This window comes from Ciconia boyciana, chromosome 23, assembly GCF_034638445.1.
Source record: "Ciconia boyciana chromosome 23, ASM3463844v1, whole genome shotgun sequence".
NCBI classification, from domain to species: domain Eukaryota; kingdom Metazoa; phylum Chordata; class Aves; order Ciconiiformes; family Ciconiidae; genus Ciconia; species Ciconia boyciana.
Genome location: NC_132956.1, coordinates 1,988,433 through 2,010,762, shown reverse-complemented (window position 1 = coordinate 2,010,762; position 22,330 = coordinate 1,988,433). Strand labels below are relative to the sequence as shown.

Sequence of the window (22,330 nt, the reverse complement as noted above, 5' to 3'; positions counted from 1 at the left end):
CGAGCCTTGGGTCCATCCCCAGGACACGCGCCCAAGACTCGTGTCCTGGGGATGGACCCAAGGCTCGCCCACCGCGTCTCCTTCTTGGTGGCAGAAGATGTTGGTGCTCAGGAGGAGGGACCAGGAAGAATCGGGGCAGGAAAGGCAGAGGGGGAGGCAACACCGCCCTTGGGTCTGCAGGGGTTAGACTCGGCCGTGTTGCAGGCTGACAAAGCTCCTCATTTTCAGAGGAGGGAAGAAAAAAAATTAAAAAAAAAAAAAAGAAAAATCAATCAGCCACGAATTATAAATAAAAGAGATGAAAGTTAAGAGTGAAACTAAACAAAGCCCCAGGTGGCCCTCTGCCTGAGGCACTTCTGCTAATTTTAGGTTCTCTGTTCTTCCCTGAGCCGTTTGGTTCAATGACTGTACGGTTTTAGAGCATTTACTTTACTGCAACTGCCTGAAGTGTTACACGCCGGGATGGTCCAACCTGGGCATCAGCGTGAAAAGGGAAGGCAATGAAGAGCTGCCACGGGAGCCATCCCCACCGTCCCACCACCGCCACCACACAGCCAGCGGGTCTGGGTTCCTGAGCCGATCTGGGGCGGCCGAAGGGTCGCTGGCCATGCCATTGCATACACAGATCAACATGTCCACAGACCGCAAGGATGGCGGGTCCATGCCACCACGGATGTGCATGAACCTGCAAGCCCCTTCTGGCGCCGAGCGCGCACCGGGGCGTGCAGCCGCCCGCACGCGCGCCTCCCGCTCGCCCCTCTCCTGGGCTGCCCTCGCGCAAACCCCCCGCGCCCTCTCCAGAGGCCGAGCGATGCTCCTGCAGCCCATCAGCACCTCTTCCCTCACGCTCCTCCGCTCCCTGCCGAAAACACTGCGGCTCTGCTCTGCGCTGGGGAGGGCGGCCGGGAGAGCCGTTTCGCAGCCACCGCATTTATTCCACAGAGAGAAAAGGCAGCAGCCTCACAGAAGCATCCTATACAGCAGAATGTATTTAAATACCTAATGAAGGAATAAATCTGCGAGAAGGAGACATTTACTGCATACTTATTCACACAGAGCCTTTGTGCAGGCGGGGGCAGCGGGGGGGCGGCAGGGCTGTGCACTGCACCTGCGCTCCTGGCCGACAGCCGCTTTGCCAGGGTAATGAATATGGCAGGATCCTATTAAATGAGACTCTACCTGTCAGGGAGGATATTGAGCACTCCCAGCCTCCACATCCATTCCGGAGGACTCGTCTCTGCTAGCACAAGATGCAGCACCTTATCGACAGGGGCCTTCCCAGGGGTCTCGGAGAGCAAACACCACGCTGGGGGGGGACAGAGACAGATTGGGCCACTTTACAGCACCAGTTTGCCTCTGCACAAGACAGCAGGGCTTTTTTTTGTTTTTTTTTTTTAATCCCCCCCCAGGCAGTACGTCAGAGGGTAGAAGTCATGAACAGGCAGCATCCCATCGCACAGGCAGGGCTGAAGACCAAGGGCTGCACTGGAGCCCCAGACCAAAGGGTGCAAGTGAAGGTCCCAGGAGGACAATTAAGTCTACGTGTGCCCTCGGGCCCTGGAAATGTGCTTCCTTCCGCCGGCGCAGGGCCTGGGTCCTCTGCCATTTTACTGCAGGTGAAAGCGCATTTTGCTTTTGTTGTCATAAAGGGGCGAGAACAACTCGCTGCTGTGGCGGAGCGGGGAAGGAGCAGCACCAGGCTGTGCAGAAGCAGGCTTGGGTGGGATGGCCGTACCAAGCATATTGCATTTGTCTGGGTTCAGATACAGAAGTGCCATAGCCCATCGAGGCTGAGCCATACCCCGTGTCCCCAGCACTCGCTGCCTGAGAAGACAGGGAGCAGGACCTGCCACCAACCTGCACATTAAAAACCGAACACCACGAGCATCACGCACGGTTCTCCCTGCCTTGTGCTATCAGAGCTATCACCCCACACCCCCAGCAACCCGTGATGATTTTGCCACTTCTCTGCAGAGCAGGACTGCTTGGCAGGGTGGTAAGAGTAAGTGCAGAGTGGTAGCGATGAAATACAAGAGCTCAGCCGTTCACTTGCATTTTACATTTCAGGAAACTAAATGCACCGGCAAGCATTCAAGACGGACACTGTGTGATGGAGCAGCAGCACCCGCTCCCGTCCCAGCAGCCCAGCACCCCACACTCGCACCCAGCACCCCACAGCATCCTTATGCCTCCAGCCATCACCTGGCTTTCAGTTTTACCTCCCCCACCTCCCAAATACAGCCAAACTCATCTTGCTCTTTGCTTGCCCTTCTGCCTGCCCTCCCTCCTCCATGACACAAAAGGTCAGTTTTGAAATTCAGGGGTCAGGAGGAAGAAACGTAGCAGGGTCGGGGTGAGAGAAGCAGAGAGGGGAGGAATTTCACCTCTCCAACCATTTGCTTCCATGAATCAGCAGCCTCAGAGTGCCTGCCAGGCGCGGGGGTGCTGGGCTCGGCCGGGGCAGCGGGGCAGAGGAGGGTGCTCCCCTCCCGCAGCCCGGGGCAGAGCAGCACAGCAGCCCCTGCGCTCCTGCAGGCTTCTCTCCTTTCTTTGGGTTTTCTCAAGCTTATCAAGATGCCAGCAAAAACACATCTAAATGCCAAACCCCCAAAGCAAAGCTCCAGCAGAAACAGAGCGAGAGGAAATTAAAGACGTGCTTAACATCTGGAGTTTACATTTTCCATGTGCAGAGCTGAGTGAGGCACCCGGAGAAAGCAAAGGTCCTTCAGGTCCCTCTCCAGGTGCCTGCTAAGGGGACCGAGTTCGGCTCACGCTGCCTCTCTGCAAGCAGGGTCTGGGGTGAATAAATATATCATCCCACATCGCTTATGTCATCACTTATGCCCTAAACACTAGCTTTTGGTTTTTTCTTTAATCTACATTATCACATATGCTCACTATCCGCCAGACATCTCCATTAGCTCTCATTTTCAAAACTGCTTCTCCTGCTGCCTAAAGCTCTACAGCCAGAGCCAGTCACTTTGGGAAACTCCGGGCGGATTCCTCCCCGCTCAGGGATTTTACGCTTGCCTCTTTCTGCTAAAAAGGTACAAACAACAACTATGCACAGGAGGAAACGAAGGCACTGAGCATCCCAACCAACTTACAAGATGGCTTAAAGAGAGCGGAGAGCAAGGGATGAACAGGGAGCTGTAACATCCCACCCTGGAGCACGGGGAATGCAGCGGCTGCCGCGCTTGGAGATGAACCATCACCATATGTGTGTCCCTGAGCCAGTGCAGATGCAATCATGCCCAGGAGAGAGGGCAGCCCCATTTCAAGGGAAGGTAGAGATCTCTGGCTGAGGAAGCGCAGCTGCAATTGGGGAATATGCTGCGAGAGCAAAAAATGCTGTTTTCATGGAAATGTCCCTAATAATAAAAGAGTGAATGAAGAAAGCAACACATACAAACAAGAAATAGTACATTTGTGCTAGAGAAGCAGAAAAGATTCTAAAAAGAGAGCTTTATCAACATTTTCCAGAAGGCATCGGCTGTTCTTTAATGCTCCTCGAGGAATAGCACATTGATCCTGCTGAACCTGGGCTGCCTGGTGCCTCTGATCACAGGTTTCTTAACAATCCCAGCCTCGATGCAGCACACTTAAACATGAAGCTTGTTTGTTTTCTCAAGCAAATATTGAGCCACTATTCTTGCACCCCATAACTGGCATTTTGTGCTGTTTGCCCTCTATCTGCACACAGTTTCTGCAGCTGTTCCTGCTGCATTTCCATGGCAATCCGGACTCTGAAGCTGCTGGTATCAGCCTAACCCCAGCCGAACCCCGCCAGTGGCAACAGGGCTTCCCTGTACACAGAGAATTTGATTGCTCTCAGCCACCAATATAGAACGCTTTGCTTTTATTAGTTACGTGGATACCTTCCTCTCTGACCACGTTGCAGCCATTTAAGCCTCACAGCTTTTCCAAAGATCAGTGCTTCCCTCTTGCAGGGAGGGGTAAATCCAGTCTAAACTGCTGAAAATAAGTCCAAAGTTAAGTCTTTGGAGTTTACAGCTGGTAAGTCCCCAGTCATGCTCCTAAACAGCTTCCTGGAGTGAGAAAAGGACCCTCAGTCCCTTCCCCACACAGCAGCATCCCATGTGCTGAGTTTAACAAGCAGCAGGGAAACGGGAGACAACGTCTGTTGTACCTTGGTTAAACGTCCTACGAGTTCAATGGAAAAGTGCTGGAAACACGCGGTCAGCTCTTGCGGCAGCTGGGCTGAAGCACGCCGAGGGAATTTCCGCTTTAGCTTTTAATTAATAAGTGCAAGCTGCAGGACACATCTCCAGCAGAAAACAAAAACATCGCAAGAAACTCTCCAACAGCTCCTCAGAGGAACAGCATCACAAGTGAAACACCGGCGTGGTGCCGGGAAAACCGCAGCACAGCGAGTGTCTCACCGTTCGCCCCGTGCCCGCACCCTGGCACGGCAGCGCTCCATTAAAGCCGGCAGCCTTGTAAAAATCAAGGGCAAATATTAGCTGTGCCCTATGCAGTGGGATGTGTTTTGTTCTGAAATATCGGGCATTTAAACATATTTATCAGTTGATGACTAACAGTGACGCTCAGTATTTATCTTGTTTTCTTCGCACTTTGGATTACAAAGTAATTTTCTGACAAGCTCCCTGGAAAGTGAGAAAGTAAGGTTATCCCCTTTCCTGGTGGGAAAACTGCAGGCAGAAAGGAGCCTGCTCATCTTTCAGACTTCTCAGTCTCTCTTCCAATATACCTGTCCCTCAACCTGTACCTTCCAGATTATTCCAATTATTTATTTCTCAATAACAAAACCAAGTTCCCAATGCAAAAGGCTCCGCACAAAAAAGGGTGAAAAGAAAAACGGAGAGGGTCAGCCTGCTGTCCTTCGGCTTCAAAGCTCTGCAGAATGATCTAGGCCAAATATACGCAAGAGGTGCAATTGGTCTGAGAGTCAAAAGAGAGGAGAAGGTGGGAGGAGGGGACTCTGGTTTTATTCCAACTCTGCCATTTACTAATTTAAGCATACAGGACCAGGATAGCCCCTTCTCTTCAGCATGCTCACTTGCATTTGCGGTACAAAGTCTCTCAGAGTGGCAAGCTTTAAGAGAGTCAGGCAAAAAGCATCAAAGCAACTCCGAACTGGAAGCAGGCAAAAGGATGCTCTGTTTTTCCACTAATAAGCCACTGGCTGCAGGATGACTAGCAAAAGCAAATATCGCATTAGTCAGCCAAATGTTAACTCAGAGCTGCGAGATTGCAGGCTGCGAACACTCCCAGCAGCTCAGGAAGGTAAGTGCTCCCAGCTGGAGGCACAGCAATGTTTATTTGAAAGACCTTGTTTTACCCCAGTGTCTCTTCCTCACCCTTTTGTCTTTACTCTGAGCAGCTCAAGGGACCGACTCTTGTTCTTTCCGACTAACGGGGATCTCAGGATTGGCATCCTCTCCAAGCAGCAAATGCAAATCACTCTCTAAGTTAGTGGCAATGATCAACTTAACAGGCCCCACTGCTTTTAATGAGCTGATGAGGCGGAGGAAGAGGCCGAGGCAAGACCAACAATTACCACCTACAGCCACGGCAGGGCTTTGTGCTGCCTGGCTCGCGCGCTTTACGGGATGCTCAGGCTGGGTTGCGTAAGGCCTGCAGGCAGGTTTATGAGATTAAAGCCCAGCACACAATAAATAATTTAGCAGCTTACCACAAAAAAAATCCCAGACTGTATAATAGCTAGGCTGTATGGTGTGTACATTCATTTTAAATGCACATCACTTTCATCTACGTGTATCTATTTGATGCAAAGACATGTAACCAAGCGAGGAGGAACAACCGGGAAAGGTGACAGGGTCCCCGGCTGAGGCGCAGGCAGTGGATGACGGGACAAATGCTGCCGAAGCCGCTAACGAATTATTCCAGGCCTGCCCGTGCTGCTGCCTGCGCTCTCCTGTTTGCATGCGTGTGTCGGAGGCATCTTAAACCCTCGCTCAGCCAATTATTCCTCCACCGTCCTCCCCTGGTCCCAGCAGGCTGCCCAGTATGGACTGGCAGTGGCTGGTGGCAGCTGCCCTGAGCTCAGCGCTGACCCGGAGCACGGTGCAAAGCCTTGTGCAAACCCCATGGGACCGACAGCTTTCGGTGACGCACCGGGCAGCTTTGGCCCCGCCAGCCGTCATCCCCTCTTTCGGTGGGATTGCACGGCGTTCGCGGTGCGGCAGCACCTCGAGGCTGGCGGCGGGCCCTGGAGCACAGGGCTGGGAAAAGGTTTATAATTTTATAGACGGGGAATGGGTGCACAGGGAAACCTGCCCGTAAGGGAGAACTGCCTGACAGATGGGAATCACTGACACGTCTCCTCGGTCCCAGGCCAGACCTTTCTGTGACCAGAGCACAGATCCCTTTCAGCGTCCTCAGGGCTCACCGAGCCCCAGGTGGGATACGGCCATGTACAGGGGTGTAAATCACAATGTGCAAATTCAAGTTATAGAGCAGAAAATCGCAAGCTTGACTTAACATATTCAATGTCAGTTCAGTAAAACTAGTGGCTAACATGAGAAGAAGAATCCAAGCATCCTTACCACCCTCACAGTACCACCACGTTTCTCTCCCCCAGCCACTAGATGTGGCTCCCTCCCCGTCTGATTAGCATCATCTGAGATTTTTTTTTTTTTGAGACAACCCTTATGAATGACCATATTCTTCCAGCCTACAGTTAAGGTGACAGTGGGGAAACACACCCACACCCAAAACCTAAAAGCATGGAAAGACTGAATGCATCAGACCCTCGGACAGTGTGCGTGCAGGGGGCGGCTGGGAGAAGAGCCAGGAGTTGCTACCATTGCTGGTAATAAGCAACGGTCACATTTAGACTTAGCATTTTGTTGCTCTTTTCGTCCAAGTCAGAGCCAGGAAAGCCTACGGCCGCACCACAGACCCCGGGGAACTCCTCCGTTGCAGAATTCCCCTGGGCACTGCACTCCCCAGCCGGGTGGGGGTTTATCTCCCTCCTTTATTGCTCAGGCTGGGCTGCCTGCAGAGAGCTCCCTGAAGGCCTGAGAAACGTAGGCATCTGCCTGTCCATGCATCTCGGCAGAAATGAAAAGAGGGTAATAAAAGGCAGGGGGAGGTGGGGAGACTATGCATCATAACAGGCGTAATGGACTAATGCTAATATAGAGACTGGCCGCATCCAATCCACGCCTGTCTGGCACATCCATAAACATCAGGCAGACGTTCAAGTGATGGATTTGCCTTCGCCAACCATGCAGTATTTTACAGCCCCGCTAACGCTGTCGTGCCCTGGCCGGCAGCAAATAGCAACCGTAACAACAATGGGTAGTAAACTTGATTGTGGGATTGAGGAAATATTAAAGACAGCATCAGTCAGATGCACAAGGGAAAGCCTAACAGCAAGTCCCATCACAAGCCATGGCGGTACTGCTTCTGCATGGCATTTCACTCCCTGATTGTCCCCAAATCCCAACCTTTTTGCAGCAGCAGCAGCTCGGGGGCTGTGCCAGCACAGGGGACTCTTCCTGCGGATTCCCCCGTCTCTCCCAGCACGTTTGTGTTTTCCACATTCGTTTTTTTGCCTCAAGGAGGCATTTATAGAAGCAACATAGCATGGTCTTCTCACAGCATTTCTTGCCACCCAGGGATTTAAGATCTTACAAATGGACCAAAACTCATGTTATTTTGACCTCTGAGGATTTTAAAAGCCTGCAGAAAAAAATATATATAGTAAAGAAAGCATGAACTTCTTGACTTATAAATAGAAAGGCAGGAGTCTAACACCCCCTCCCCCCAAAAAACAACAACATCCAGAACACAGCAACTTCTTCAGATTTACACTCAGAGGAAAGCAGGGGACAGTCAGAAAAACTAACATGAATTTACAAAATAGTTTGGTATTTCCTGATATTTTTCTCCAAGACTACTTCAAGAAGAAATGCATTACTGAACTAGATGAAAATGTAGCTCTGCTTCTAGCATGAAACAGAGGAGGAATAATTTCTGCCTCACTTCATGCTCATAAAGGAGATAATACCTCTTCCTATAAAAGGTGTGGGGATTAATTATCTTCTAAGTATGTTAAAGGAAAAAAAACCAACCCATATGTGCACAAGGGGGAAAACAGCCTTTTTGGTAACCATTTCCCAATAGTTACTTTGGCAACTCGTCCCAAAGGACTGATGCACCTCAAAACTCCTTTTACCCTCACGTGCGCCGCTCCGAGCTTTATTCCTGCCTGCATAAAAACCCAAGAGCACTGGGAAAGGTGAGACGAGACATTTTTCTGGTTTAAGGCTGTGTGCACCTAAGGGAGGCACCAAGAGAGACTTCGTGTCAAACCTCCCAGGACCTTGCCAGCGCTGAGGGCGGTGCAGGAGCAGGAGGCAGATGCTGCAGGGAAAGCCCAGCAGCGCCGGGAGCCACAGGGTCCTCCGGCTCCTTGCCCAGGAGCAGGGAACCTCCTGCAGGCATCGTCGGCAGAATTTTTCCTACACTTGTAACGTTTAAGACAATCAATAAGAGCATTTGACAGGGAGTGCCAGGACCAAATCCCAGAGATGAATCTACACAAAGAGCTCTTCAAGAGAAACCCATTTCAGCACATGGAGCCCCTTGCCTTCAGGGTGCTGGTTGCTGCTGGTAGAGCTGGTGAGATCTCCGAGGCAGGCTGTTTTTCATGCATGAGGCTGTCCAGCCACTTGCAGTCTTTACTAGCTCCACTTCGTTTGGAAATGAATAAAATGTAATTGTTGCACTCAAAAATTTCAAGCTGATTTTTCAAGGTGCCTGAACCCGAGTAAGAACCAGAGTCGTCACCATGTCATGAGCCAAGAAACAGATTAAAGCAGACTCTGAGCTACCTGGCTTGATTTCATATAGCATTTCCTAAGCACCTGCCCCTTAGCTCTCCAGCAGCTATAAAAATACATCCCAACTTCTCTTTTTTTTTCTTCTTTTACTTGCTCTGCCAGGCAACAGATAACAGAGCTAGAAAAGTAATGCTGGGGGAAGAGGAGGCCAATTTCATGCCTTTAAGAGGTGGTAGGGACATTCCTGAACTGCTCAAAACCAGAGTCTAGAGGGACTTGGCAGCTCTGCCCCTTCTCCAGCCCCGAAACATGCACGGTAGCGCTCTCCTTTGGCTTCGATCACTTTTCATATTCCCTTGCACAAATTCCAATTAATAAGTAAGACTCCAACTTCTGGCTACTAAGGACAACAAGTGTAAGGGACCATCGGGCATTTTGGGGACACATTTCTGGGGTCACAGTTTGACAGCGCCCTTTTTACACGGATGGAAGCAAAGGGGAATTACTGTCTGAGGCTGGAAAATCCTTGTTTAGGGAGAAAAAGAATCCCAGCTTCTCCGACCACACCAGAGCAAACCACCAGCAATAGAGTACCAAATAAATACCCCCCTATTTCACGTCCTAGGGCAAGAAACAGAGACTTCTTTCTCAGACCTTTCAATTAAACAACTTATTCAGTCAAGCAAGGGTCCTCTGCCATCTTACACCTCTGCTGGGACAGAGGTCTGCGCTCCGAGGGTGATGGATTGATCACTGAGTCAGCAAAGCACCTGACCTTACAACCTATAGCTAAAACCAGGCATCTCCTTTGGAAGGCGTCTGCAAACGGATGATTTTCATCTGTTCAGCAACAGCCTGATGTCCTCTTGGGCTTCTCTACACGCTGATGCAACTGACTTCTTCCTAAAGGGCTACGGAATGCATGCGGGGGCGATAATTAAGGATAAATTAAAAGGATGAGATAACCATCCATAGAATGAAGTCAGATAAGGACAGGTTCGGACGTATATTTCATTGTGAAAGACCTATTTTATTCCCACTAATGGAACAAATTAAATCAGCCAAGCTGAATAAAACCATCACATGCCAAGACGTAGCAGCACACTTAAAGTTTGCCTTTCCCCTGACTGCGCAATCCTATCAGTTATCACTGTCCCTTGCAAAAGTGGAGGTTCACCTTCGTTGAAAGCAAGGAGAGACATTACGCGCCACGCATTCAGGCATTCAACAGGTAAGCAGGAATGCGTTTCCAATCATGAAAACTAGTTACAGCACTACGCGTTTTTCTGTAGCACTTCTCCAGACAGATCCCAAACAGCTCTTCACAGGTGACCTTGCATGCCAGAATTGATTCAAGCCATGTCCAGCACAGCTGCCATTGGGACAGCGTGTTACAGGAGTTCAGAACGACGTCGGACGCCCATTTATCCAGGAGAGTGGGGTGTGAACGGAGATGCACACGCTATCCTTCACCTCAGGGCATCTGAAATAACCTAACCTGGGTCCTTGCCTATAGCACCAAAGTTTACACTGAAGGCAGACAATGCAAGAGCACTTTCTCTTTGCTTTGTAGAAGCAACCCCTGGATGCAGAACCCAGCCTTCAGACCTAGCCTGGATAGCTCTAAGACACCAGCACCGAGAAGCACGCTCCACACCTCCGAGCATCTGCAAGCACCCAGATCAAAGCCTTGTCGCCACTGGAGCACCCAGGGCCGGGTGAAAACCAGCCGCAATGTCACCGTTACTGCTTTTCCCTGGGAGCCATCCCATGGGCACATCCAGGAGCATACCCAGCTCATGTGAACGCAGGCAAGGGATGACAAGGCTGCAGGCTCCCACTGCAGGAACTGCGTTTTTCCTTCACCAGGCGTAAACAGCATGATGGTACAATAATACATAGATGGTGCACTGTCAGACATAGAAGAGACATTTATTTATTCTTGATCACAAACAGTGTCCTCCATTGACAAGCTGAATGAAGGGCACTTCACTGATTTATTAGATCTAATAAGAAACACACCTCTTGGGATGAAATACAAGATTGATTTTTAGTGATGAGCCATGCTGCTATCCCAGCCACTGTGCTCAGCCTGATGAGATGAAACCAGGCATGCACAGGGACAGAGAGAGTTGAAACAGCATTGGGCGGGAGAAATAAATGGAATGATTTGCACAAGGAAGGGGAGCTGTAATGGAAACAAGGCTTGCGACAGCAGCCCTTCAAACTGACAGTTACTCTGTTCTTCCTGCAATCCTTCTCTCCCACTAAGCCTATATATATATATAGGCTGCTCTTAAAAGAGCAGCAACCTACTAGGAAGTTTAAGGGCAACTCCAGTGCAGCTCTTGGGAAACCTCCAAGTCAGACCCTTCCATGCATCTGCCTTTCAGAGGAGCCCCTCTAAATATAGCAAGTATAATTTTCACATCAGTCTCAGCATCTAACAGGCAAACCACATTAGCTGAGTTCCGTGGATGCCGTTTTCCATCAGGAAAAAGACAACTAGCACAGCAGTGCTTAGCTTGAGGCCCTATTAATAGCAGTCCTAATTATATGGCTGCAAATTTAATTCATAGCAATGATTAGTGTCAAAATCAAAGGCATCACACATCAATATTGATGGAATTGTATGAAGCCCATAAACAGAACAAGCAAGCCGACATATCTCCCCCCCAGCAGTTAGTTGCTGTTAACTGTTGCATTAATGTCTCTTCTAATTTTGCTCGATGAAAACTGTTTTATTGCAGGAATCCACAATTCTGAACGATTACATCTCTAACATGATCCTCTTCCCCCTCGCTCCCCCAGCCACAAAGTTGAGACCCTTTGGAAGGAGAGCTAGACCACCAAGCTGCAGGGAGAACTGCATCCCACGTACCTGTGCTTTACCCAAAAGGCCACGGCACAATCAGCACATTTGCTTTTCACCCGCTTCGAGAAAACTGCTGAGGAACAGTAGCTCTCAAACAGAGCGGGCTGCCAGGGAGCAGGCGGGCGGCGTCACGGGGGTGCAGCCATTTCGTACAGTGCACGCACCGAGCGCACCACGAGTCCCCCTGCCCGAGGCACGGCCCACGGACGGGCGGATTGCAACGAGAGGCAGCGGGCTGGCCGCGACAGTGCTATGCGAGAAAAATTCATCCTCCAGCACTGAGTTTTAATGGAGAATAGATCCATCGATTCATCCTTCTCCCCCTTCAGTAGTAACCAGGGACAGAGGAAGCACTCACGTGTGTCACCAGCCGTGCGAGGAGCAGCTGACCGGTCCAGGGCAGCCACAGCAGGTACAAGCACACCCTCAGCCCTGAACTTGAACCCTGACCCCAGCAAACGCTCTGGTTCCCCGCAGGAAAGATGCCAACTTCATTGTCAACTGCCTTATCTGATACTACTGACTTATTTGTCAGTAGCTCCGGCACCAACACCCCTCCAGTGCAGCACGGCTGTGCCGAACTCACAGCCGGGCTGTGCGGACTCTGCAGGCGACCTGCCCAGGCTGCCTGCACCAGCCAGACCCCACGGGGCTCCGAAACCTGCAAAGCAAGTGGCGAGCTCAGCCTGGGAAAGCCGGAGCCTCGCACGGGGCTCCGCACTGCTCCTGAGCAAACGGAAAACTTCTCTCCTTCCTTTACACATCAGCCGGTGCTGGCTGCTGAAAGGAGCAAAAAGGGACTTCAAATGTACCCAGGAAAGAGGGAAGGGGGTAGAGCTAGCAAACAGAGGGCTGTACCGAAGAGCGCAGGCAGGGACGTCGGGCAGGCAGGCAGGGGCGTGGGGATCTTCAGCATTCGGCTCCTTCAGAGGAGAGAGGCTGAAGCAGCAGCAGCCACTCTCCTAGGGAACGTCGCACGAGGCAGTTAGGTGAATAGCTAATGGGAAGAAGGACGTCAGTGAGATAACACAGCATTTTCAGTAATGAATTCTCACTGGGGAAGCACGGACAAATTTGAAAGATTTCAGAGCTGGCTCCCTGACTTCTTTCCTCCAGCTACACAAAAGTGTCTTCTTTGAAACCCCAGACTGAGCCACCAGCTTGTTTCCAAAGTAAATCAACGGCTGTGGGAGAGAGAATAGGTGTGACGTAGCTCTCAGACATTAATTGTGTAGGTAGATATGCAAGGTGGCGAGCTGGAGGAGACAAGGCGTCTATCTATAAATCTCTGGCACTTACAGAGGTGCGTACATTTTTACCATCCTCATTTCACATATGGGGAAGAAGAGATATGGAAACAGTCCTGAGCATCCTGAGCACTCACTGACTTCAAGACATGTCTGGTCTTGGAACACACACAAAAACTGGAGACAACCTGTTAACTTCCCACCGGGTCTGCAACGCCTGCTCTGCAGTGAGTCTCCCAAGAGCCCCACAGTTCAATGCAAAGCTGCTTCCTACGCCTCATACGACCTCTCTTAGGCCATGTAAAAGATAATCCCACATGTCAAACGAGAAAAGATTTACTAAAGTTGTGGACAGGACCGCAAGATAGAGAAGAACAACATTCCCAGCCCCATGCAGCGGAGGACAGGGCAGCGATCGCTCCAGCTAATGATAACAGGAGGCATAGGTCTCATCAGCTGCAGACAACGCTAATACATGTTAAATCAGGGTGCTTGGCAGATGCCATGAAAGGCTGACTAGAGTGAACGCCTGGAATGCACTCGCTCGAGAGATGAACCCATTTTCTCAGTGCCTAGTGACCACTGGCTCAAACACAGGTAAAACAGGAAGGATTCCTGCATCCCTCCTTCCCCATCTGCCCCCGCCCCATCCTGCCCAGCCGCCTGCCTTCTGGCCAGAGTGACGTGGATAGGCATGAACAGGTCAACTTCGCATCAAAAAAGTAGGTGTTCAATGCAGAATAGCACAAGGAATTAAACCGTGCTGGAGAGACTGCTTCTTCCGTAATCCTACATAATTCATGGGACACGACGGTAAATACCTAGTGTGCAGGCACAAGCTGTTTGCTTTAACTGCCTCTAAGTGAGGCACCTCCCCTATCCCCCCCAAAACACTGCAAACAGCAAGCACCAGGCTGCATGGCTGGCTTGAAGCTTGACAGCATATGCATTTGCAATATGCTGAGGGCGGCTCTTCCATCCATTTAGCTAGAAAAATCCCCGTGCTCCCATGTGCCACGGTGGGTGGGGTGGGCAGGGAGAAGAGGGGCTCTGCTTACAAGCCCACTCTCCCCCATGTTCAAAATTGCCCCACTGACACTCGAGAGGCACCAGGGAGGCACCTAATTTGCTACTACTCAGCATTTGTAAAGTGCTGAATGAATATTAATGAACTGATGTAATTAAAATGATGCAGACGTTCAAGTGTAGTATCTGCCTGTCCTTGTATCTTCCTGGATAGATGAGGAAGAAATTCCCTGCTGCTTAAGGACACAAAAAATTAGCAGCCTGCTGTTGATTACATTTGTTAACTCTTTCCCTGGTACGAAGAAGCAGGGTCTGCATTTAGTGGGTTCACTTAACGCCATCATTTATATTTTAGGTTCATTTGCAGGATCTCAGCTTTCCAGGGCAGCATCTCTAAGGCTGGTTTTGCTGGAGCTGGATCAGACTTCTGCAGACACTGATGAGCTGGCTTCCAGTTGCAGCTCCAGCTCTAAAGACCAACAGCAGGGGGGTTCCCCTCCACTTACACACCCCAAGGCCATTTCCACACTCAGTTTAGACATGGAACTCCTGAGAGAGGACTAGTGAGGACTACACTCAACAGATGTATGACTGGGCCTGACCAGCCTCTGCACACTACTTACTGAAGAGTGGTTCAGAAGATACAGAGCGGGGGGAAATGGCAGTTCAGCTTCAAAATTCTAAAACCCACCGGAGCCCCCCTACCTCCTGCGCTGGGGGAGGAAACCAGCGGGAGCATCTCTTTGCCCTGGGCAACTAGCCCCAGCTTCCTGATGCAGAGGGTGAGGAATGTTATCTTCCAGGACTGATCAATCATTCAACTGTCAGAGGGAAGAGCAGGAGGTAAAAGGCAGAAAGAAGCAGTAGGACTCTGCCCTGAGGCTCAGTTTCCAAAAGCAGCCAAGTTAACCCATTCCTATCTCTCCATGACCAAATGTCCTGCCACCATCAGCAATTTTGCCATCACCGAAAGCTTTCTAACTGGTGGTCTTCTGCACAAGTTGCAGAACGATTGCTGGGAAACAACTCAAAACCACTGCAAGATTTCCATCAGTTTGTCAAAAAGGAGGAAAGATCTGAGACCTTGGATACAGCTTGCTGAGATTCACTCGAACTCAGAAATTGCAAGCCAGCTCCTCACTTGTCTCTAACCAGACTGGCCCATTACCGCCCTGATAATTTCTGCATTAGCCCCACAAACACACACACACCATAGTTTACTAAATGATAAAATGCAAAAAAACCCCAGACAAACAACAGGGTAACGCTGTAATATACAGGCAGGTGGTGCACGCAAGAGCTGGCACGGTGCTGAGACCTGCGTTACCCTGCTGCTGAAGGAAGTTGCTGGCTGGAAGCGCAGGAAGGTGCCCTCAGCCCCTGCAAGGGGATGCTCTGGAGCTGTAATGCCGCAGAGCAATGGGAACTGCGTAGCTTCGGTCCCTTTTCCAGGACCAGGCTGCAGCAGTTTCCGCTGCACCTTTCCCAAGGCTCGGTGCTTCTCTGCTTCGAATGAAACAGCAGCAACACCACCCTGTACTAACAGTGCTGATGGATCAACTCTGCCTCGCCAACGCGAGGCTTTCTGTGACCCAGACCCTGTGATTTTTGCCCCTGATGGGCTCCCAGTTTCACGCTGGGAAATATCTGTAAGACACAGCAGCAGCTATGCACATCAGAGATTTCTGAGAGAGATGAGAAATGGATCCTGGCTCTCCAAAGCCACGGCAATAAACTTACCTTCTTCAGCTTGCCAGTCTTAGTCCCCACGAACACCACGCTGTAGCCGTTGTAGACGTAGGAAGCAACAGAAGTCATCCGGTCCCGGCTCGAGGTGAAGAGGGTCACTCCGTCCACCGGCGTCGAGCCTCCCAGGGGCTGGTTGATGTCGAGGCCACAGAAATTGTCATCGATGGGGACTGGCTGGAAAGACGAGGTTTTGGGCAGCTGTGAGTGAAACGCAAAGCACGGGGCAGCCCCGCACACCCGGGCTCACGCGGAGGGGAGCCAGCAGAGCTGACAGCAGCGTGGGAGCCACCGCCACACAACCCCCTGCCTGGGGACCCTGCCGGCTTCGGCCACCTTCTGCAAGGGCTTGTTCCCTTCACTGCCCGAGGCCAAGACACTCTGCAGCTGCTCCAAAATGTGTTTGGACAGGGCTGTGGAGGAACCCTAAGTCCAATAGAGACTTTCACTCCTTTTCTAAATCTACTAGGTTTCTCATGGGTTTAGCCCCGCTGCATGGCCATGCAGGAACTCTCTCCTCCACTCATCTCACCTCCTCTTGGCCTGATTTCCAGAGGTGCCCAGCAGTATAAGCAGAGAGGTGCTCAGCATCCCCACACGAGCAAAGGCTTCCCTTGAAGGCCACACAAGCCCTGCTGCTGACAGCTGGCAGCAGCGCTGGCAGTGCTGCGCACGAGGCAGGACAGGCTCAGGTCGGTCCCCAGCCAGAGGACAGCGGGACACGGTTGATCCCACGCCATGGGAGAGGAGAGGACGCTGCTCTTCGCTCCTGTCGGGAGCGGCCACCTCCGCCTGGCACAAACAGCGCAGCTCCAGGGCAGAGTTAAACCTTCCCCGTGCAAACATGGGCTGGTGGAAAGCGCCAGCCTGGCTGCCCTGGAAAGGTGGGCGATTGCACAGGGAACGGGCTCCGGCAACATAAAATACCCGAGTGCTAAGTGGGCAGACCCACTCTTGCTCCTTCCACTGCCCAGCTGTGCAGTCTCCTACAAACCACCTCTCTGTGCCTCGGTTTCCTTTCTACAACACAGGGAATATGGATGCTGGCTTCTCCCTGGAACACCACTTGCCAAGAGTAAAGGAAAATCATTCTGCCAACAGCTAAGTATTATTAAGCCGTATCAGCTGAGATTGCTCGAGTGAATTCCTACATGGCATAGGCAGCGGGGTGGTGACATGGGTGGCCACTCGCCATCACGCTGACTGCAATCCACTTATTTTCCACAAGGGACATTAACTACCAAATGCTCAGGCACATCTAGCTGCAACTGTGATGGGATGACTCTCCCCCGTGCAAGCCAGCCCTCAAGCTTCTCTTCGCCTTCCTTCTTTCATTTCATTTCATTTCACCCACGTTTCTCTCTTTCCAGCAGCCAAATTTAATATGCTTGGCAAAAGAAGGCCCCAGGGGTTCCCAAGTCAGCCCAGGAACAATCTGCATGTGAATCAAGATTAAAGAAATCACCTGAATAAAAATACAAAAGACACAACTGTCATTTGTATTTATCTTGTTAGTTTGCTGATACCACCCTCCTGCTCAGGGAAGGGCAAGAGCCTTCCTCCAGCTTCCAGAGCCCCAGGTTGGGAACAGCAAACACTTCCAGCAAATTGCACACCTTTATTTATCTGCCTTAATGCTACCCCTTCCTTTCATTGTCATCACTGTCTGATAACAACAGGGATTAAAGAGGAAAAGGACTACTACATCTGTTTGGTGTTCAGGGAAACTGAGGCACAGAAAGATTGATCCTATTCTGCAAGCTCACATGACACCGGGCCAGGCATCGATACCGGTTCTCAAGGGCCACCACAGCCAACAGCTGGAGCGTCCTTACCGCTTTAGTGCACTGGACGTCTTTCCCCAGCAGCCAGTTGAGCTCCAGGTTGCCTTCCCCCTGGTAGCAGGACTGCAGGCGGTCCTTGATCTGAGCGTTGATGGTGCGAATGGGGAAGACGCAGAGTGCAGAGTCGTCGGGTGGCTGATGGTACTGCTTCTGTCCCTTGGAGAAAATGGCAAAGAGGACATCCTCCTGGGCTGTGATATTGAGGGACTTGGCCAGCACATCTCCTGGCTTGGAGAGGTACGCTGCTTGCAGGAGGCGGTACTCCGTGTCCCCCTTGATGCAGCCAAAGGGCAGAGAGACATAGGAGTGGAATTTGGGGTCGTCTTTGCAGAGACGGACGATGCGAGACGTGTAAAAGAGATCGCTGGCGGAGTTGATGGAGACACCCTCTGGGGTCTCTGGCTGGACAGTCAAAAAATAGACAAAGTTGCCGCTGGCAAAACCATAGATGTAGAAGATGTCGAAGTGCGAAACAAGTGCCAAGGTATCTGAGGGGATTTTGATGAGGGATGAGACAAAGTCACTGTGGAGCTCATAATCCAGCATTGCTGATGACTCTGGGTCCCGGGGAAGCTTGCGGCTGGAGAGGGTGGGGAAATAATCCTGCTTCCCATCCACCGCTGTGCCAATGAAGAGCTTTCCATCTTCACCTTCCGAGCGCACGATCACACCATACATTGTGCCCGTCTTGTTGACGCTGGAGAGGTAGTGCTCCTTTTTGTGCGAGGGCTCTACCAAGATGAAGAGGTCATCCAGGCGCAGCAGCTTGCAGACCCCCTGGTAGAGGCTGCCACAAGCCAGCAGCCGGTTCTCAGAGTAGTCAATGATCAGCAGCTTGTTGACATTGTTGGTGAGGGTGAGGATCTCGCTGCACGGCTGGACGATGAGGGGTGGGTAGCAGGATTTATTGTCCTCCTCAGGACCAGTTTTATGAGCCACCAAAATGGTCAGGTTACCCGAAAGCTTATAAACCCTGTTGATAGCTCCAACATAGACTGCTCCGGTGCCTTGGTGGACAGTCAGGTGGTTGAACGTCCAGTCCCAGTTCTCAGAGTGGAAAGTGCTGAACAAGGCATTGCTGGACACATTTCGGGAGAGCGATGCCAGGAAGAGACAGAGCAAAGCCACCGACCAGCCATCGGAGTCCGGTACCCGAGGCCAGTTCTTCCTCTGATCCATCCTGGGAAAGGCAAACTTTGTGTTCCCCGCGTGTGTCCTGTGCCCCAACAATGTCCCTCACATGGTTCTGGGGAAAGAAAAGAAAACACACAGAGCAGAGGATTAGATCCAGTGTGCCCTGCAGATAAAATTCAAAGGAGACTTTCTAATTACATAGTCCTTGAGATAAAGTGAGGACATCTCTAAGCCCAACAAGAATTAAGCAGGTCTCCTAACTTATTGGTAAACAGTTCAGGCTTGATGTTTTGCCACTTGGTTCAGCTTCTGTGTGTTAATTTGTTATGTGGTTTAGCTGTTTATAATGTACTCTGCTCAGCCATGGGAAGGGATAATCAGCTTCAGCCCAAGACAAAGCCCGCAGCTCGCACACCCAACCATCAATCTGCAACCTTGGCTAAAAGGATGTCTCCTGCAGGGTATGTTGTTGGAAGCAACAGAGGAAATAAGAGGTGTTTTCTACCTTTAAATCCTCTATGATTTAATTTGGAAACCTGAGGAAGAAGTCTCATGCAGGCAAGTTCATTAAACATATACACACCAAAGCCGTCACCACCTCCCCTCCACCACTCCCCCGAGCCAGAAGTACCTCTGCAGGTGCTTTTCAGGAGGAAACTTCTCACAGCCTTCACAAGGTACCCCACTGCTGAAAATCAGCTGCCACCAGGGTGGGGGCACGTCTGGTTAGATCAGCAACAAACACTGCCAGCAGCACCACGTGCAGGGGAGAAGCTACCGGTCTGGGAGCCTTGGACAAAGTTCCTGCTCTGACAAAACTTCCAGGTGATGACTGAACCCCACGCAAAGCAGCAGCTTGGACACTGGGTCCAAAAGACCCGATGCCAACCAAACCACCCATACGCCCTTCCCGATAGCTCTATGGATAACAGGCAGAAGCAGAATCTCCTTCAACTAACGTTGTTTCACTCATACGGACAAGGCGAGGTAAGACTCGAGCTGGAGATCTCTGGCCAAAATCTATGTGGAAATGAGGCAAGAAACACAGACAGGTTTGGTTGTTGTTGGTTTGCTGTTTGTTTGTTTTTGTGGGTGCTCCCAAAGCACCCAGACCTCATTCAGGCCCGAGGGATGGCTGGAGCCCCGCTGATCCCCATCCCCATCCTCCCTGCTCACGCAGGCGGCTGCCAGGCTGCAGTAGGAATCACCAGGCTGGAATTTCCTTAGGAAACGGGCGCTCGCCTCGGAGAGACTCTGGCTGCGCGAGGCATGTTTACATCAGAGCTTTCCATCCGCCCTTCCGGACAGCGTGCACACGCGTGCAGACACAGCAGCTGTTGAAGAGGACCCTTACAACCCTCTGCCGGCTCCACCTCATCACCTAGCACCTCTGCGAAGATGGCAGACTCCCCTAGCAAAAATATGAACGTTAAAGATAATGCAAATCCATGCATTTCCATATCTATCTCACCTAAGGGGAGTCTAGCTTGGACCATCCCACACAGGAGGCATCAGCTCTGTTCCCAGCTCAGCCCTGGACCTCCAGCACCACCCTGGGCTCCCATAGAGCAGCTGGAAGCGATGCCAGCCAAGCACCCTGCCAGGCAGCAAGGACCCAGATCGTGGAGCTGCTCAGAGGAGCTGTGGGGCCAGCAGAACAACGATCTGAGGCAGGCACCACGTAAGGGCCCTGAGAGCGTCCCTGCACCGGGGCTCTGCACCTCCCTTGTCACCACAGACACGCCTGGAGGTCACTGGATTGTGTCTCATCCTTGTTATCATCTCCAGACCTGACTGTGGCTTGTACTCCTGCCTTGACCTCAACCTTGCTCATCACCACAGATGTGTCTGACCACCTGGACTCAAAAAACCATCACAAAGTTCTCCTTTATCCCAAATTATGCATTCCTTACATGCTCCAGGCTGGATCATCAAAGGAACCATTTCAGCCTGCCTTGGGGAGAGATGTTCTCCACCTTACAGCACCAGAGGGTCCCACCAGCTCTGGTAAGAGGCTGAGGACGAGCCACCTGCCCTCGCCACACCGAGGTTCCGTCACCACTCTCCACGGCTGGGCAAGCCCCAAGCACACGCGCCGGGGAGAAATTTGCACTTTGCAAATTTGACTCTTCTGCCCTGCCCTGTGTGCAAATGCAGGAGGCTGCTCCCTAATGCAGCCCACGCTCAGCTGTCCTCACCTGCGGGCAGCCACCAATTTGATTGATGCTGATCTCCGTTTTGGTATTTAAAATAATTCACACTGCTGAAAACCTACACTGAGCTCATAAGCGAGTGTCACCGAATGGGCACTCTTTAGGCTTGTTAACGCCGGGAGCCGGAGACGGGTGTTTCTGAAAGGTGACAAAGGAGCTGTGTCCCTGGGCTGCACGTCTCGGTGTCACTGACAAGACAGGAGAAAGAGAGCGGTAATGGGTTTCTCATTCTGCTCAGGGATACATTTCCCCGGCTGCTTGCTTCTTATTTCCAGTCTCTTAATTTCCACCTTTGGCTGAAGCACTTTCTCTCTCTCCCAGCTATGACGCAGACGCTGCTGCATTCTTATTATTGTTTGGATGATTGTGGCAGAAAGCAGCCGCCCGCGCTGCGGACCCAAATGTGCCACAACAGCACCAGGGTGACCTCCCCGGCTCTTCTCATTAAATTTCCGAGTGAACATCCCACAACTGTTCTCTGAATCGAGAATCTTTTCAAAAGGGCACAAATCAAACCGAGGATCTGCTCAGAGGAAGGCTCTCCATGCTGCCCACCCAGCCAGGGCTGCTGGTGACCCATGGTGGGCACCACCAACCCGATCACGGGCACCGGGATCTCACGGCAGCTTTGCTCTTGTATAGCACGGCACTGCAGCCCAAGACACAGAGAAGCCCGCGCGTGTCGCTGGCAGGGAGATGCCAGCCGGTGGCCGATAAACGCACAGGGAACCCCGCACCATGGAAGAGCCCAAGAGGAGCCCAGGAAAGCTGCCACGAGAGCTGCAGGTACGGGAGTCCCGCGGAGCAGCCAAGTCAGTGGCAGAGCACCTCCAGATCAATGCACAAGAAACCTCAAGCACCGCAGTGCCCCAGCCAAGTGCTTGGACGCGGCACGCCAACTCCCCTTGCCTTGGGGAGGGCACAGAGGCGGTGGCTGCAGCGCCGAAGGGCACAGAGAAAGCAGGCTCTGCCCTGGGCAGCACAAACGGGCTTTCCTCCAAGGCCAAAGCGTCCCTCCCTAACAGCAGCCCAAAAATAAAGCCTACCTCTGTTTCTCATTCCCTGGGAAGAAGAGATGCTTCTGGAGCAGAGGGCTCTGGTTCAAGGGAAGTCCAGAAAGTGAAAGAGATTCTGCAGAGAACGGGGAGGCTCCGCTGTAAAGCTCGGCACACAACAGTTTTCCTGCTCTGCAGCTTTCCAATTTTTAAAAAGTTGTTCCATTGCAAAGTGAGAAAAGAACAGTGCAAGCTAGAAATTAATACATTTAAATAATTAAATTTTAGATACATATGGGACAACAGAAGCTCTTCACTTAGACCGCAGCAGTTTTATATCTTTTCCAGCAGCGTTTTCATTCAGAGCCAGTACCAAAGCCAGAGCCAGGCTGGAGCTGTTGTGCAGCAGAGCTGTCAGCTGAAGCCCAACTTCTATGCAGTGCCTTACAGTGGAG

General features: G+C 51.4%; 1 protein-coding gene across 1 annotated transcript in view; it reads right to left on the bottom strand.

The window, feature by feature from the left end:
* PLXNA2 (plexin A2) overlaps window positions 1-22,330 on the bottom strand; it is a 177,748-nt gene that overhangs the window by 137,623 nt on the left and 17,795 nt on the right. The window contains exons 2-3 of the mRNA XM_072844595.1: window positions 17,525-18,779; window positions 15,684-15,866 (exon numbers count right to left, since the gene is read on the bottom strand). Coding sequence (XP_072700696.1) covers window positions 15,684-15,866; window positions 17,525-18,712 — 1,371 coding nt within the window. The 5' untranslated portion in view covers window positions 18,713-18,779. The remainder of the gene's footprint in view (window positions 1-15,683; window positions 15,867-17,524; window positions 18,780-22,330) is intronic.